This window comes from Colossoma macropomum, unplaced genomic scaffold (genome assembly GCF_904425465.1).
Source record: "Colossoma macropomum unplaced genomic scaffold, Colossoma_macropomum, whole genome shotgun sequence".
Classification (NCBI taxonomy): domain Eukaryota; kingdom Metazoa; phylum Chordata; class Actinopteri; order Characiformes; family Serrasalmidae; genus Colossoma; species Colossoma macropomum.
In genome coordinates, this window is record NW_023494784.1 from 26,463,447 (window position 1) to 26,482,803 (window position 19,357).

A 19,357-nucleotide genomic window follows, 5' to 3' on the forward strand; every position below is an offset into this window, starting at 1 on the left:
AGAGAGAGGAGAAAATCGAGCTCCACTCTTGCTTCAGATCTGAAATAATCCACAGGTGTTTCTGTCCATCCTTCCACTGTGAGAAGACAACTTAACACTATGGAAGATGTGTAGCTGTCAAGAAGTGGTTTCTGAGAAAAGAAAATTTGCAAATCAAACAAAGAAACTACTAATGTTTTCGGTACAATGGACTGACCAGCCCAGAGTCCAGATATCAACAACACTGAATGTGTTTGCAATTACTTGGATTCTCTCAAAAAGAATATGAGATTAGAAAATTATAATTAGTTGTTGAGACATCTATCTATCTATCTATCTATCTATCTATCTATCTATCTATCTATCTATCTATCCATCCATCCATCCATCCATCCATCCATCCATCCATCCATCCATCCATCCATCCATCCATCCATCCATCTATCTAACACCTACTAACACAACTGGTTGTTAGAGCAGGCTAATATGAACGGTGTGAGCATGATCAGTCACAATGCACAGTGGAAGGTTCAGCTCTGACATGGTGTATCCTAACTTTAACCTACAGACTTTGAAGTAATACAGAAAGTAGAAGATGATAACACTTCAGTATGGCTCAGAGAGTCCTATGTGAGTAACAGCAGAGTTGCTTTTATGACAGACATGACAGGTGGCAGAGCTACATTAGCTACACAGTGAGACATTTCCATGCTGTCACTCCAGACTGTCAAAGATCCCTCTTCATTAGCACTGATTATTCTCTCTAGGACACAAGGAAACTGCCTGAACCTAACACGTTATCAACTGTACTCTATAATGATCTGCAGGTTTGTGGTGAGATTCTGGTTTTTATTAATGCCACATGGCTCAAAGTAGAGTTAAATGGAGCAAGATGGAGCAAAAAGATGTAGAACTCATGCACAGGGAGTGAATAAAACATTCAAGAATTCAATTTTAAGGAATCTTATTGAACTCAATCAGACTGAATTGTACTGGGCTCATGCAACAGACATCAATCAGCTGGAGAAGCACTACAATGCAGCCAAAATACGCCGCCTCAAGACGGCAGGACGGCAGTGCTCCAAAGATGCAGCATTGTATTAAAATCTGGCAAACCCCTTTAAGAGTAGACCTAGGGAATGCTTCTGTTATTCTTATGCTTACTATTTATACTTCCCCACAACAACACGACTGTAAATATGACCACATATTTTACAGGGAAACCATTATGTCCAGACAACAGGCGGAAGGTTAGAGGAGATACGATAGTAATAAATCAGGTGTTAAGTGATTTAGGCTTATATTCATACACTGACAAGGAGCAGAGCACTTTCTGGAAGTCAGTAGAACTGTGTTCATACTTCATGGTGCCTAAATTGAACCCAACTCTCGTTAATCACACAGGATAAGTGTCTCTGGAAATGGATCCTTGCTCTTAAGGGCATGGATCAAGTCAGAATACAGATTTTATACTAACCTTCATTAGTAATGATGATGAATTTGGAGGGCTTGATCACTTTCCCATCTAGAGTCCATGTAACAGTAGCAGGAGATTCAGATGATAGCTGGCACTGCAAATGCAAACGTTCCCCGTCCAGTACAGTCACGTCGCTCAGTTTTTGTGTGAAAACCAGCTCTTTCCCTCCTACTGCATTCTTTGGCTCTATCATCCCTCCATCCACACAGTTCACATCATTCTCCTTCCCTTTGGAGCTCTTTGGGGATGGACTCTCTCCACTGTTATCCAGACTCCCTTGCTTCTTCTTGTTTCCCAGCACAGATCTGAAGTCAGCTGGGTCATTTTTGCTGGGCTCTGGTTTGTCAAAAGAACCAGCCTTGATGGCTCCAGTTCCCTTCTTGCCCAGAACTGCTCTGAAGTCCACCTGCTGCGGAGAGTTGACCTTTCTTTCCTCCTCAGTCTGCGTCTTGGGCTTGATCTGCCGTTGGAGGTTGCCCCTGAAGTCCATCTGCTCGGCCGTGATCTCCTTCAGGTCCTCCTCCGAGACGCTCTTGGTGGTGACCTTGCGGCCCAGGACAGTTCGGAAGTCGATCTGTTCGGCCTCCTTCTGACGGATCTGGTCTTCCCGGTGTTCCCTGGTCTCCACGCGCCTCTTCAGAAGACCACGGGCAGCGATGGGCTCCTCTAGATCCCAACCCTGATCCTGATGCTTCCAAAGTGGGTCCTGCTCTGATTGGAACACTGCAGGGCTGGATGCCTCTCTCTGCTCTCCCCTGCCTCTGTCTGTCCTCTCCACCCCTCCAGCTCTCCTAGAACCCTCTCTACAGCAGAGGAAGAGCAGGGAAGGAACGCAGAGACATTTAGAGGGTTCAGCCCACACTAGAGAGCAGCTTAATTGAGGAAAGAGTTTGTGCGGCACAACACAAAGTTACATCACAGATGACTTCAGAGGCCTTATAAGGGAATGAGCCCAGAGAGGGGCTCCCTTGCTAGCACTCTCCCCTTTGGACAATAGCACAGCTGGAGGAAGCAGCACAAATAGATTTTTTTTGGCTATGTAGGGAGATTATAGTGGTTATAAGTTGATTCACAGTAGGGCTTAAGGGCAGAAAAAGGTCTATAAATATATCTGTGAGGCAACAGATGAGGGGGTAAAAAAATGAATACATACATTTTATGAGATTCTTCTTCAGAATCCTCACTCACTATCAAGGAGGCCATTGAGCTGCAGTCTCCTACTTTGTTCCTGTAAAGAACAGAAATGCTTTGGGTAGTTTTAAATTGGGTTAAACTGTGCTGAGTTAAAAGAAGTAACCACTAATAGGCTGAATATGCTTTTCTAAAGGAAGTGAAAGGACTCACACTACCACTTCTGTTCACATCGTGTCAACTCTAGAACTGAAAACCTAAAACAAAGAGTTGCTTCTACTCTCAGTAAAATCTGCTGTGTATTAAGTGTTTATATCGTATTATCACTGTTGGATTTTTGAACAGATTCGAGGAGAAACATTTCTGTCTGTAAGCCATAATAGGTTCTTATAAGCTCATACTTGAGATGAATCTCATAGTCTCCAGCATGGTGAGGCTTCACTCTCCTAATGAGGAGCGAAACCACGTCTTCTTTCTGCAGGATCTCAAAATCCCGCCCAGGTGAGACTTCTTGTCCGTCCTTTATCCAGAAGAACTCTGGAAAGGGGTCTCCTGCTATGGCGCAGGACAGCAGGGCATGCTGACCCATGCATACTGTGGATGATTTGGGCTTAGTGATAAACCATGGCTGCACACCATCCTGAGGTTCTGGAATACATATGCATGTGAAAATGAACTGAGTGGGCCTTTCTCAACACCAGTGTTGATTAACATCAGTTCAGTTCAGAGCAATAAAATAAAATGATGATGGTGGATAAAGGCTGATGTGCATGTAATGATGTCATAGATCAATACCTTGAACAGTGAGTGATGCCTCAGTACGGGCCTCGCCTTCCTCATTCCATGCCTCACAGGTGTATGTGCCAGTGTCCTCAGGAAATACCTCCTGTATGAAGAGGCTGTATTCGTTGCCTTTCCTCTCAAAGTGGAAGTCCTCAGACTCTTGAATCTCCTTCCCATTGTGCAGCCATAGCACTTCTGGAGCAGGATGTCCTAAAATTAAGTACATACATCAATATTTTAGTTTAGTTTAAATAATTGACTTAGTTTAGACAATTCTGTTCCACTCATGAATACTGTATTTTACAAAAGTTAGCAACTTTAACAAACTCAGCACAACCACGTAAAACGTATTTACAGTATAATCCTATATTATATTATATCACATTATATTACATTATATTATATTATACTATATTATGTTCCCACTTTCTGAAGGATATTACATAAACATTTAATAATATATTGTTAATAGCTGGATTTATGCTTAATTTTCCACTAAAGGTGATGTGAAAAATGTTTTATAATAGCAGCGCATAGTGTTGTCTTGCTTTAACCAAAAAACAATTAGATTTCAATGATCTGTTTGGTAAAATCCTTTCTCTAGAGTGTGTCTTCACAAAGAATGAACTATTTTGATTCTAATTACATCCATAGATATTTGGTTTAGACATATCGAAATGTATTTATTTATTTATTTATTTTTTTTTTGCAAAATGTCCAATACAAAAATATGTTTATTACTGAGAAGAATAAGCATATCAGTAGTAAGGTGGTAAAGATTTGTGATGATAGCTATTGTTTTAAAAAAATCACATTCAACTGTTCACCACACACTTCACACTTATCCATCACACTCAGAAATATCTTTCGATGTTATTTTGTCTCCTAAATTCAAGGCATTACAATAAATTGAACCCCAGTTTGTCATAAGCACAATCACTGTAAATTTGCTGTAGCAATATGTCTACTAAATGAAAGATTGTTCATAAGAATGGAATTTGTTTATGTTACTGACACAATGAAACATTTGTTTAGGCCTTGAATGCGCACAAAAATTGGTAAGATAGTTATCAGGAGTGCCGGGACTCCTCTCGAGGTTCAGGAAGGGCTCTGGATTATATATTATACAATAATTGGAGCTGAACCTTCCCCTCAGGTCACAAACACAGGAGGAAACTCAACTGCACATTCCAAACAACAGATCTCATGGGACTCTAGAGGAAATGCTCCTCAATTGCAAAACAACAACAAAAAAATTAAACACAGAGAAAACATTTGAAAATTGCAAACAGACTGAGGAGAGTTAGTGACAATCCAGAATCCTCTACTGAATAAAAAATGACCTGAAAACACTTCATTAAATTCAAAATATCCATCGAAAAATATACTTGCTGCAGGTGTAGAGATGTGCAGAAGAAAATTCCAAAACACCAAAAACCCAAATTGTTCCAGTGGCCTTGTGGAAGAGCCAGGCATTTGGCTGACTTGTAAATACAATGATCAGCATGCTTTGCATTGCAAATTCTACCATTCAGTTATATGATGGGTAGGGGACCAGATGAAGGAAGATGCTTTTACCTGTCACCTCCACAGTCATAGTGACCTGACTGCCATCCATGACCTTCAGATCGTGCAGTTCTTTCAGGAATACTGGGGCAGAGGTTTTCTTCATCTCTGAGACTGGCATAGGTACTGGCTTCTTAACACTTGCCTTGGCTATAACAAGCACAAACATACACATAAAGGCAGAATGTTAGCTGCTGAGATAGGAATGTGCCTCCATACAGAGTGATCCTTCTTAGTCCCTTAGAATCCGTAAAACCTTTTATTTTCTAACTCACATGAATGAGGGACTGAGAAACTATAAAGTTAATCAGACATCAACCTTCAACATTCTTTTATTTACCATTCTGCCACACTATCCATTCCATCAGCACTACTGCAAATCAGCTCCTGGAAGTCCATAAACAGTGTGTGATGTACTTCAAGATATTTCTAGTATCTGGTGCATCAGATACACAGAGTGGGAAAGCTGTGCTTCAGTCTTGGGTTCTCCACTCCTATAGCTATCTCTCAAAGTCAAAGTCCAACTATGTGTTGAGGAAGGAACAAAATACAGTTCCTCTGGAATGCAGTTCTTCATTTAACATGCAACAGCAGCATAGACAAACTCTGGCACTGCAATTGATTGCACTGACCAGCTCAGCTGCTTTTAACATTCCACTATCAAAGGATGCCACCATCCCATTAAGTCAGTTTATCAAATTTCTGCCCTACTAGAGCTGCCCTAGTAAACTGTAAGTGCTGTTATTGTAATGTGAGAATGTGTTCTACCGCTAAGTGGAGATTCTGATCAGTTCTACCGCTGAAATGGAGATTCTGATTGGTTCGGCTGCTGAAATTGAGATTGTGATTGATTCTACTGCTAAATGGAGACTTTGATTGGTTCGGCCGCTGAAATTAATATTTTGATTGATTCTACCGCTAAATGGAGATTTTGATTGATTCCACCGCTGAAATTGAGATTCTGATTGGTTCTACCACTGAAATGGGGAGCCTGGTTTTTTTGGCTGCTGAAATTGAGATTCTGATTGCTTCTACCACTGAAACGGGGATTCTGAGTGGTTTGGCTGCTGAAATAGAGATTCTGGTTGTTTCTACCGCTGAAATGGGGATACTGATTGGTGACGTTGCTAAGTGGAGATGATGTTCTGAAACACTGTGTGCTCCTAATCTTGTGGCAACAGTTTGGAGAAGACCCTTTTATGTTTCAGCATGACAATGACCTCATGCACAAAGCAGAGTTTGTTGTGGAAGAATTTGACCTGTCTGCTCAGAGTCAGGCCATACTGCCCAACATACATACTCAGTCTAGATGGGACAGCCCAGGACTTTCTGCAGCTGCAAAACTAATGGACATATCAGAACAGAGGAGCCTATGAAAAAATGCAGTGTGAGAACACAAGCTGTACAGCGATTGCATATTAAGCTGCTTGATAACAGAGGCTCCATACAGTGTTAGAGTGGCATTCTGTGATCTCTCCCTTTACTTGTGTGTCTAGAGACAATATAAGAAAGATCACAGTCTATTATATTGCAGAATTTGGATTAGAGTACTACTAGTGTTTTTTAAGACAGCTTTCTTTTTAATACCATTCACAACCAAATAGGACAGGAATAAAAGAAATGCAACACATATTGTATCTATACTGTTTTAACATGTATGATTTGTTATACTTTCTGTATCACACTTGAGTGTTTCAAATGACTGGAGTAAAATTTACACATCAACTCCCTAACTGCCTTTTGTGTCAATTGTTCAGACAGATAAAAAGCCTATTCATGGACTCCAGTGGTTTTCAACACCACTATTATTATTACCACGTCCAAAAACAGTCAACAGTGTTCAAAATAATCAAATTACTCATGCAGCCTTACCATGCTCAGTTCAGAATGCTTTTGGCACAATATGTCAATGTCAAAGCTCAGAATCAGCTTTTCACTCTCATGAACTGGAGAAGCAATATAAACACTGAGAAATGAAGAGTGCACACTATTCCTGCTGACCTGAAGTGGAATGCATGGCCCAAGCTAAGGTTACAATCTGTTTATTCTGGCCAGATGAGTCTATAATGAAGTCAATATGCAAACACATAATCTTATTAATTTAATCTGATACCCCTTTATTGCGAGAGATTGATGTTCTTGCCAGAATCAAAGAGTAATTTTAATTTTATTAACTGTCTTAAACCAAGTTCAGATGATGGGCAAACACAGAAGGACGATGCAGAGGAGTAACAATAAATATTAGTATTTTTACATAATGGATTTGTAAATATGTGTGTGTGTAATCTATGTGTGTGAGTACTCTTTCTTACATTTAACTGTGAGCCACATAAGAATCTTATCAACTAAACAAGTGCACTTACAATTCTACTACAGTTTTATGTATATCTCATCATTGTTGGAACAAAAACTCATATTGTTCTTTTTGTAATCTATTTATTTATTTATTGTACACAATTTGAAATGCAGCAGCTGTGTTTTTCTTTGTGTCAAAGCTTCATGATGAATGCCTCACCAGAAATGGTCAAAAATTGCATGGAATAAAATCTTGTTACATTAACTTCTAGTTATACTAGTATTTTTGGTTTTCCCTGTAAAATTATCATTTTGGAGATACAAGATGTCATTCATAGCTGCAAACTGCTTTTACAGTGGTAAATGTCCCATTATACTGTCAGATCGGCAAAGATTTGGACGTCAGCAGAGTTTTTGTTATTTTAACTTTCTACTATAGCATATATTGAAATTAAATAATTAATATATGCTCAAAGACTTGCAGCTTTAGATTGAGGGTATTCACATCCAAATCAGGTGAACAGCGTATGAATTACAACCATTTTCATACATAGTACCCTCAATTTTGAAGTGTTTTACCTTCAGTTTTGCCTTTATTAAGTGAAATACATGCTCGACTGGACTAAGGACGGATGATTGACTTTGCAGTTGCAGAACATTCCACTTCTTTGCCTTAAAAAAGTCTTGGGTGGCTCTTGCAGTTTGCTTCAGGTCATTGTCCACTGTGTGCACTGTATAGTGCTGTTCAATGAGTTTTGAAGCATTTGACTGAAACTGAGCAGATAATGTTCTCTTATATACTTTATAATTCATCCTGCTGCTTTTACCAGCAGCCACATCACCAATAAAACCAAGGGAACCAGTTCCATTGCAGCCATACATGACCATGTCATAACACTACCTCCATCATTCTTGACAGATGAGATGGTGTGCTCTGGATCATGAGCATTTTCTTCCATTCCCCATACAGTCGTCTTCCCATTATTCTGGTACAAGTTGATCTTTGTCTCATCTGTACATAAGTTATAATTCCAGAACCATACAAGCTTTTTTAGATGTTCTCTGGCAAACTGGTGTTTCTGTTTTTGAGGCTTACCAGTGGTTTATATCTTGTGGTAAACCCTCTTTATTTACTCTGGTGAAGTCTTCTCTAGATTGTTGACTTTGGCAAAGATACTTCTACCTTCTGGAGGATGTTTTTGATCTGGCCAGCTGTTGTGAAAGGGTTTTTCTTCACCAGGGAAAGAATTCTTCTGTCGTCCACCACAGTGGTTTTCCATGGTCTTCCAGGCCTTTTGGAGTTTTTGAACTTACCAGTGCATTCTTTCGCTTTAAGAATGTACCAAATAGTTGATTTGGCCACATTTGGTTTTTTTGTTTTTTAGCCTAATGATGGCTTGCTTCACAGGCAGTGACGGCGCTTTGGACTTCATATTGAAAGTTAACAGAAACAGATTCAAAATGCAAATACTTCACCTGAAATCAACACTAGACCTTTTATCTGCTTATCTGTAAGTGAAATAATGAGGAAATAACACAAACCTAGTCATGGAACAGCTGAGCAGCCAACTGTTCAATCATTTTCAAGCCTCAAAAAATGGGGTCTATGGTTAGAAATGGCTGTAATTCCTACACTACTGATTGCATTTGGATGTAAATAACCTTAAATTAAAGGTCCACACTTTGAGCCCATATTCATTGTTATTCAACTCCAATATGCTGTGCTGAGCTAGACTAAATAACAATAACTTTTTCAATGTCCAAATATTTATGAACCTGACTATATCTTATTGTTGCTAAAACCACCTGTTGGAGGGTGTTTCTTAAAAAAAATATAAAAAAGCCCAAAGTCATCTTTAGGGTTGAAAAATACATATTTAGTTGTATTGTGTCCAAACCTTTGACTGGTAGTGTACTTGTATGAAATTGGCTTTATGCAGTTTCTATAGAAAAAAGCCTATAAAACTATCTATCTATCTATCTATCTATCTATCTATAGACGCTCATGACCATCAGCTAAGGGTCTGGCTATTATTAATCCAAATACAAGTATATCAATGTAATTTTGTTCCCCATTCACAAGAACCAACTCATTCTTTCTCTTATTGTTTCATTCCTCTCGCCTATTAGCTACTCTCCCCATCTGTCCTTCAGAGGGACAGGCTATATTGGCCTATCAGTTCCAGCCACGGCTGTGTGGGAAAATGCTGGTATTTCACATTTTTAACCCACGTGAATGCTGAAACCTTTGCCTTAGACCAGCTCGCAGACAGCAGCACTACAAACAGAAACACATAAAGCAGATGTTCTTTTAATCCTACAGTGCTTGAAATAACCCATCTCATAAAAACACAGCCCTGAGATCACTTATCAGAGGGACGCTAAGCCGCATATAGAGTCTGAACTCTGCTAAAGTGATAACATTTGTTTTACTAAATAGATAGTCTTGTCCAGCAGTCTCAGTCAAGAGTGTTATAAAACTGCTGGCCAAGCCTCCCCTAATGCCTCTGGTGGAGTGAAAAAAATGACAGTGTGTTTGTGATATTTGATATGAAAATATTTTGGAAGTTCAAGTAATTCCATTCTTTCCATGCCTGCTTTTGATATGGAACAAAAATCAGGATAAATTTAGCAATGGGAACTTTTTTTTGCATTTGAGTCTTTTAATATCCTCAAATGAGCTGCCAAGATAACAGCTCTCTGCATGGAACAGTGCTAAGCCTGTATTTGGGGCATTCCACAAACTTCCGAAGGATAATGCTTCACTCTCTGTTGTCACTAGAATTTCTCCCTTAGGAACAGTCTGTTTGTTTCATATCTGGATGGCGTGCTGGATTGAAATGTGTTAGCTGACCTTTAGCGTGAGATAAACACTAGTGGAGGAAATGCTGTGTACTGTACCTTTAACCAGCACTCTGGCTGTGCACACCACTCGACCATGCTCATTCTCAGCCACACACGAGTACAAGCCTTCATCAGCACACACAGCATCCTGGACCATCAGCTGGGCCTCACCATCCTCAAACACAGCATGCCCATATGGGATGGCCTTATCTGATGGAGAGAGACAGAAATAAACCATTGCATATCGTGCAGATGTGCAGGTGTTTCACAGCAACTTCCCTTTTGTTCTCCACTTCTCTCAAATTTAAAAGTTTCGGTAGACATAAACTATTATCTTTAAAGGGAATTGATACTTGTCATTTACTGAACAAAGTAACAGCAGAGGTAGTAGTAATACTCTCACAAACACCATATTCAACAGAACTAATCATGATCTAATTTAAAGTTCCCCTATTCTACTTTTTCCTGAGGCCCACTTATGACATTTGTGTTGTTTTATGTACCAAAATGGTCCTAATTCACTTTTACATGGGCTTTTCAACCACTCTTTATCCCTTAGAATTAAACAGTAAGAGTGATATGAGTAAAGGAGTTCTGATTGGCTGCCTTATACGATGCTTTATTCAAAAAGCAATCCAGGCTTGAATATTCCATATAACTTCAGCAGGCATGAACAGGAACAAACTGCTGCAGGCTTAATAAACAGATAAGCAGTACTAACTTGCTTGCTTTTGCGACATCATAAAAAGAGTGAACTCAAAATAAGTTGTTTCCACATATGAACCATATGGACTGGGAAATAACAGTACATTTAGAAACATTAGCCCTGTTTACATATTATATCAAGCTCTTTCCCCACAGTAAAAAAAAAAGAAAAAGCTGCGTCCATGATGTGGCCCCTTTAAAATAAACTATTTGCCAGCAACATAAAAATGAACACTACCAGGTTCCAAAAGGGAACATTCCCTTTTTTCAAATCCAGAGGACTTTTCCTTCTTTCTCTTTTCTTTTGGCTTATGGGAGGTAGCCTAATTTGTGATCAGCCCACTGCAGTAGACTCTCAGTCTCAGATGTCTGCTTCTGAGTGCAAACACTTTCCAAGTGCAGCCAAGCGTAATATTTCAGAGTGAGTGATGCATGTTTTTTCCTTTATATGGTTCTTGGGCCTCATATTGGCTCAGTGGGTTTAACTGTAGCTTTCTAACTATAGAGGAAACCCAGGAACTCATCAGGGATCATGACAGCTCTCATTTTAGCGAACACACCGAAAGGTCCTTGTCTTCTGTTCTCCAAGACTGCTGCATAAAATCAGTGGACAGTGCATACTAAAGACTCACAATGGCATTTTATTAGGCATGGAAGTACTGTTGTGGAAACAATGCATGATCCATTGCACAAATGGACTTGCTATCAATGAAAGACGTAAGATGCAAGGGCTTTGGGGATTTATTTAACATATATTTAACATGTCAACATGTTACTATACATACTGCATACGCTTTACGATATGAGCACTGTCCAAACATCCGGCCTAATATATGACCATGGAGCTGATTAATTATACTTTAGCCCCTGGCCAAACTAAACACCACTGTTTTCTTTGCAGCCTAGCAGCACTGTAATGATAAATACAGCAAAAGCACAGAATGGGGATGTTGGGTTTTTTTGGGGGGAATAGTTTCAGTTGTGCATACATAAGCTGTTTTATTGACTGCTATGACTGCAGTGGGGTTTTTAAATAAGTAATAAATTGAATTTAATTCCATTTGGTATAAAACATTGACAACTCTTTTTGGTTTCCCTTCTCAGAAACCTGATGTTGCAGCTTATGCAGACCATTTCACATGGAGGGCAGTTTAAGAATCAAGTCCTGTTTTATAGCACATGCACGCATGCACTTAAATACTTAAGACAATCCACTGCTAATATAAACATCTGATGAACAAATTGCCATTAAATATGTACACATGACAAAATAAATTATTTAATTTGTATTTAGACAAATCCTTCACAAAAACACTTTTTTGTACATTAATAAGGGTAATTTTGTTTATTTTCAAAATACAAGAATAAAATCTGCATTTGCTCAAAGTGCACATAAGCATGAATGTGAAGTATTGTTTAACCTCACGTTTCAGGTTTTATTTATTTATTTACTTATTTATTTTATTTATTTATGTATGTATGCTCCGGTTTCCTGTACTCACAAAATTGCCCCTAGGTGTGAGTGTGTTTGTGTGAACGTATATATCTGTGTGTCTGCCCTGTGACGGACTGGTGGCCTGTCTAGGGTGTTTCCTGCCTTCTGCCCAATGACTGCTGGGATAGGCTCTAGCTCCCCCGGCAAACCAGAAGGATGAGCGGCTTGGAAATGGGGTGTATGCATGTATGTATTTATTAATTATGTTTTGGTGTTAGAGTTTGGGGGCCTCCAAAGATGCAGAAGACCATGATCCATCCCTGCTCACTATGGGCAGGCCCCAGTACAGAGTTGCACAATCTATGTTGAAGTAGTAACTCACTCGCACACACACGTGCATACATACAGATGTCTCTCTCTGTGGTCAGGGTCAGGCATGAGTCTTGAGCAGCAGTAATGAAAACGCTGGCTTGAGCACATTCAGAAGTTTCAGATATTCCTAGAAGTTCTCCTTCTCCCTGTAAAGGCATATATTTCTGACCAATACTGAAGAGATCCAACACATGTATGATGTGCCTGGGAATGGATTTGGGACCTGTGCTGGAGGGGGCATCGTTGCCATCTGTTGGCTGAAAAAGTGTATAACATTGGCAATGTTTGAGGCCACCATAATGACTGGAGTGTACTCTAAAACTAGTGTCCAGCAGTTCTGACCTGCATTTTTTCTATGGAATTTACATATATAACAGAGGTGCGCAGACCACTTACTCTACTCCACTTACTATAGTTTCTTACCATTAAACAACCACGATATGATGGGCTGGGGCTGAGCCTCCACTGAACACTGCAGAGTAAAACTCTGTCCCTCTGTCACTGTGCAGCCCTGCAGAGCACTGCTGAACACAGGAGCCTTCCCCTCCACACGTACACCTACACACAAACACATACAAACAAACAAAAGAGGTGGTCAGAGGTGGTCAAAACACCATAGCATCTGATTGCAGGCTTTTGCACTGACCAGTAGGTGGCACAACCACACTGACATTTCTCAGCATCAAAATGTTAGATAAATCCATAAGAGTATGAGATATGAAAGTAATGCACATGAGCTAAGTGAGGCATGCAGTTAGATTGTGATAAAAGAAACTAGGCCTCTATTTGGTCATACAATTCTCAAATAGACCATATAGTGCACGCCTGTGACATTAGCTCAGCCTTAGCCAACTCCCAGATCTGGCATAAAAATCTCATCTCTAATTCTTTTTCAAACAATTTCATCCCAATTATCACTGAGCCAGAGCCATATCCTCTTTCAGTTTACAGAGAGACAACCTAAAACAGTATCCAACAGTACCACAAACCAAGAACTGGGTCATTCTACAGAAATGTCCATTTTTGTGTCCCTAGCATTTACAGATATATTACACTTAAAAACATGTTAGGCTTACAACTTTTTATATTTTCAAATAGAACAATAAGTTATTTTAACAATTACACTTTCTTCAGCCATCAATTTAGTAATATTGGTTTTTAAATCAATTACTAGAATTCCAAGCACCACAGAAGTGCTTGTCCCCACAGTCATGTGTAAAGGGTGAGTGCCATATTTTGAAGAAAAAAAACAAATTTTTCTGCAATTTTAACTACAATAATCTATACATGACTATGGAATATATCAATTAAATGACAAAGAAAACAAATGCCAAATAAATATTATAAAATATATAATGAAAGTTGTTGTCCCCAGGAGTTGTGTCACTGGTGTTACCGCATGACAAAAAATCTCTTATTTTAAAATAAAAGTCACACTGATGACATGACTTGACTTCCTTTAACCTATTTTCTGAAGATCTATGAAAAAAAATCACATGGTACATCCACTGTCACTTTTCAGTTATCAGAAATTTTCTCATTTAGCTCATGATTTCATATAAAGCTTTTAGTTGATATCACCGATGTGACCTACTTTATTCCTAGGTAGCTGTGAAAAAACAGAACACAAATGGATTAAATTACATATTTTAGTGGATATTCCATGACTGACAACATGTGGTTTGATGCTCTTTTGCAGCCATTTTGTAAAATGCATTTTTCATTAAAAATGTCTCTGGTGTTACTGTCACTGGTGTTACCTTTCTTATGTGTAACACCAATGAGGCTTGGTAACACCAGTGACACCTATGGATAGATAGAAAAGTGGAGGTTTCTGTAGGATGACCCAACTCTCAGTTTAGGAACTTGACATATAAATAAGCATATATTTAGTTTTGACTTTATTCTCATTTTAATGCTCCTTTTCAAAGTGAATTCTACACTGTATTCCAAAAGTTTCTTTTGAAATTGAGCGCATTAATGGAGAGTTTGTTCCCTCTTTTTTGCAGAAAAAGTCTTTACTCTGTCCTTCGCTCCTCAGTACTGAACATTAGATGATAGAACATTGCTGTCATGATTTGACTGCATTGAGCCACAAGAGCATTAGTGAGGTCAGATATTGATGTTGGATGTTTAGTCCTGAATCACTAATGACACTCATTCAAAAGGTATTCAATAATGCTCCACCACTCCAGAGATGGAGTTAAACTGCTCCAAGTGCCAGTGCTGGGGGCTTTATACCCCTCTAGCCGATGTTGGCATTGAGAATGGTGACCTTATGCTTTTGTGTGGCTGCTCCAGAGCATCCCATTCTATTGGCAGTGCTTTTCTATGAATATACAAGCTGTGTGTGGAACTGAATGCCCATGTCAGTTTTCAAGAATTCACAAATTAGAAGAGGTGTCTGGATACTTCTGTTTACACAGTGTAGGTAAGAGCACAACTAACCTGAGGGCAAATTTAACACAGATATTTCATATAGATAAACAGCTTCAAGCAGAACAGAGGTGCATAACTCTGGTCCTGGAGGTCCAGTGTCCAGCACTGTTTGGAGGTTTCTCTACTCAAACACACCCACTATATCTGCCAATTAACAGACAAGTGTAATCAGGTGTGTTTGAGTCGGTAAATCACCAAACTGTGCTGGACGCTGGCCCAGCAGGACCAGAGCTATGCACCCCTGAAGTAGAACATGCTTTTAGTCTTTCTGTATTCCCAGAGCAACTGTGATTTCTGGTAGCAATCAGACAGATGTTTCTTAGGATTTCTTAGCATAAAAGTGTATCATCATAAGAATATTTGATTATTGAGTTGTGTATAAAACACAGAATTCACACATGCATTATTTTAACCAACCGACAGCAAAAGCTAACAAGGCTAAAGTACAGTCTCTACACAACAGGGTTACATGTAACACAGTGTTACAACTATGCCTCCCAAAATAACAATAAGAGAATCTATATCCCTCCAATATGAATGCAAAACAGTGACTGTTTTTGAAAGTTTTTATTCATAGATTTATGTAGTAATATTTCAACAATATTTATTGTCGGTTTTCTCTTTTTAGAGAATGCCATGTGAAATAGCTTCCCCCTGGCTCACTTTCTTCTCCGACTGCTGTTTCTTGCCTCGTCCCTCCCCTGTCTGCGCATCACTCACTTGAGTCTCAGTGCTCATCGTAATGCACAGATCTGATTGGCTGAGTAGAGTCACGTGTAAAAATTTACAACGCATGCGATTGGTCTGTGAGTTTCCCGGTCCGCTAAAGCCGTACCGTAAAGGCTAGAAAATCTACGCCAATTAAAATAGGACGACCTCGTCAAAAGTAAATAATTCTCCATAGTTTATCGGTTATGGGTTCAGGTCCGCATAGGACAGCGTCTGGGTCCGGACTCGGGCCGCGGTCCGCTATTAGAGACCTCTGATCTAAAGTGTACTATAGATGTCATGTAAGAAAAAAAATATATTGCAGTTTTATCATCCTGATATTTACTGTTCTGCTTTTGTGGTCAAGGGTAAACTTGCCAGTGTTTGCCACTTTTCACAAATAATCTTTATTTTGATGCATATGTTTTATGTTTTTAGGTTGGAATCGATTTACCAGTGTTATAGCATCTGCAAAGATGTACAGACTGATTGTATAAAAAAATAATCATGCTGAAATACTTAAACTCATCAAGCAAAAACAAGAATATGTTAAGTTGTGAGCCTGCTCTCTCTAATTACATGAAACATATTCCACATATGAAAGCACACATAGGCCTAAACATATGTAACACCTGAATTCTGCATGCACTACTATTCCAGCAGGTCTGATATAGCAGATCTTACAGATGTTATTAGAAAACAGATGTTACTTATTCTCCCAGAGAATGTGGTAGATGAGTTTGTCCTGAATGGGCTGAAATATCTTCACACCCTGAGAGCTAAAGCATAGCAGTGTTACTATGGAACATTCCAGAACCAAGTGGGGAGAAATTCACAGCTAATAATTCAGCCCCTTTACTTCACTGCTGACTGCCAGCTGAACTTTGAATTGCTGACCTGCAAAAAGATGGGCCAAAAATGGATTTAAAAAAGTACTAATTCATAAAAAAAACCATTTAATTAACAATTAATAATATTAGACTGACTAACTGGCAGGATACCAGTCCATACATACAGAGCTGACTGAGGATCAGTCATTAGAGTGCTTTAACATGATGTACTATGCTTTACACCTATGCATTTACTATTATACTATTACATTGTTCATTACAGTTAATAAGGACCTTTAATTTGATTCGTACAATATACGTTACAGGACTGTGCACTATTTGGTGATGATGTGTTATGTAGTCATTGTTGGCCATCTCTTATGTGATGGTAACTCACTGGAAAATAACTTCCCCACAGGGCACAATAAAGTTTCTACTACTGCTGCTACTACACTGCAGGCTGGAATGCAGCACCAATCAGATGTAGTGCACTTACTCTTCACTGTAAGCGTCCAGCTGGAGGTAACTTTTCCTTTGCTGTTGGTAGCGGTGCAGCCGTACTGGCCTGCATCTGCTTTCTGTACATTCTCCACACAGAGCAGATGCAGACTTCCCTCCTGCTGTGATCTGATCCCTGCTCTCTGTCTGAGCACAGCGCCATCTTTAACCCAGCTCACAGCAGGCACCGGCCAGCCAGACACTGAGGACACACGCACACTTTACATACGTTTTCACTTCTTAAGATAGGATTTGTTTCAGATCTGAAACATATGATATTATACCCAACTCTGCAACACTATAGTTATTATTCAAAAATGTGTGAAAGCATCAGAAATTGAGGCATTAAAGGAAATACTTTTGGCAAATAATGTATACAATTTGCTGCCAATTTCAGTCAATTGACCACGATACGCTTTGCTTCTTTAGTGCTTCTTCTGTTTTGAAGTTAATCTCAAATAGACCTGCTTATGTGGATTCTGTGGAAGGCCATTTTGACCCAGCAGAGAAAAAAAATGTCTATGTACTTTTTCCTGCTTCTGACAGCAGTATGTCAAAATACTGACTTCATGTATTGAAAATGACTTTTTTTTCTTCAAATTCTGACTTAGTATCTCAAAATAATGATTTACTTTCTCGAAATATTGACTTAGTATCTTGAAATAATGACTAATTTTCTTACATTTTTTAATTATCTCACAACAACAACTCATTTTACTAAAACATTGACTGACTAGGTCAAATTGCTTGTTTTCTCAAAATGTTGTACTTACTTACTATGTCAAAAGAATGACTGAATATGTCATGATCCAAAATAATTACTTTAAATAACTCATTATTTCTACACAGTCTCTCAAAATTTCAAGAAATAAATCATTATATAGAGCTAGTAAAGTAATACATTTAAAAAAGAAGTATTTATTTTGATACACATCAATATTTCAAGAAAGACATTTTTTGAAATACTAAGTCAATATTTTGACAGCAGGAAAAAAAAAACAACAACATTAAAACACACAACATAGGTTTTTTTTTTTCCTCTGCCTGGGCTTCCATAGGTTTCTAACAGTATATGACATGGATGAAATAGATGGAAAAAGTCCATTGCGTCTATATAAATGGTAGTAGCAGCCATCCTGATGCCTGAATTTTGCCCATACTTTTTATAGATAACTGTTTGTGATACAATGTCACACAAGTCTATTTGAGATTACTTAACAACTCAATGCAATTTGAAGCAGCTGTGTGATTCAGACATGCTGATTGGACTGCTATACACTTCTATTCCTTGTTAGCCACAGTGCAAAACTAAAGAAGCAGACTGTGGTTTGGAAGGGAAAATTGGGTACATTAGATTTTTTGTGCCAAACTGCTCCTTTATTATCCAATATTAGGTCGACATACCTTGGCATTTGAATATGACTTCAGCTCCCTCTGTGACTTCCTGGCTTTGAGGCTGGGAGTCAAAGCTGGGTGGGGCTGCCAGGGCCTCGAGCCGACTCTCTCTGGCCAGCCTGCGGGCCTCCCTGCTAGACTCCATCACTGCAGGCACTGGGCTTCTCACTGGAGATCTATTTGCTTCTGCTTCCACATCTTGCTCTGTTCCTCTGCTGCTGGAATCAAAACTGCTCTTCTTGGTCTGTTGACTCCTAAAGGTCATGGAGCTGACTGACCTCTGTTGACCTATTGCTGACACCTCATCTTTGGCTTCATCAGTGGGCTGCGGTGCTGACGTCACAGTGCTTTCACGTACCTCTGGCCTGATTGCCAGGCTTTCTTTGGCTGTTGTGGTGGTGGTCACTGTAGTGTGTGTGTCCATGGTTACAGTCCATGCCGAAGTGCTGGCAGGTCTTTGGTCATTGATAAGGCCGTTGCTGGAGTGTTTGATGGCAGGTGAAGCAGCCCCCTTTGGGAGATCCTGAGGTGAAGATTTGGTTCTGGTTGAGAAAGATAAGATGTTGGAAGGAGATTTGCAAAAACAGTCCAGTCTAAGGAATTTTGAAATACTGTGCTTAGCAACTTTAAAAGGATCAAAATCAAATATCACTTTTTCAATGTACTTACATGCCTTCTTCTGTGTCTGAACCTAAAAAAAAACCAGAAATATAGTCACATTTACCAAAAAGAGGTTAATACAGTAAATCACAGTACATTCAGTAAGTACAGTAATATTATAGCAAAAGGAAAATCAAAAATATTACCAAAGTTGCAGCCTGGCTCAGTTGTCTTTACAACATTTGATATCTCAATGCCATATTGATGCCATATTGATGTGTTTTGTAGTGAAAGTCATAG

General features: G+C 39.1%; 1 protein-coding gene across 3 annotated transcripts in view; it reads right to left on the bottom strand.

Annotated features, from left to right (window-relative positions):
- The window catches only part of mylka (myosin, light chain kinase a), an 80,181-nt gene that overhangs the window by 29,838 nt on the left and 30,986 nt on the right, over nt 1–19,357 (bottom strand). For all 3 annotated transcript variants that reach the window (XM_036566065.1, XM_036566074.1, XM_036566083.1), the window contains 10 exons: nt 19,127–19,148; nt 18,467–18,999; nt 17,061–17,264; nt 13,011–13,145; nt 10,133–10,285; nt 4,949–5,086; nt 3,383–3,580; nt 2,989–3,235; nt 2,610–2,684; nt 1,457–2,259 (listed from right to left, as the gene is read on the bottom strand). In XM_036566065.1, coding sequence (XP_036421958.1) covers nt 1,457–2,259; nt 2,610–2,684; nt 2,989–3,235; nt 3,383–3,580; nt 4,949–5,086; nt 10,133–10,285; nt 13,011–13,145; nt 17,061–17,264; nt 18,467–18,999; nt 19,127–19,148 — 2,508 coding nt within the window. The remainder of the gene's footprint in view (nt 1–1,456; nt 2,260–2,609; nt 2,685–2,988; nt 3,236–3,382; nt 3,581–4,948; nt 5,087–10,132; nt 10,286–13,010; nt 13,146–17,060; nt 17,265–18,466; nt 19,000–19,126; nt 19,149–19,357) is intronic.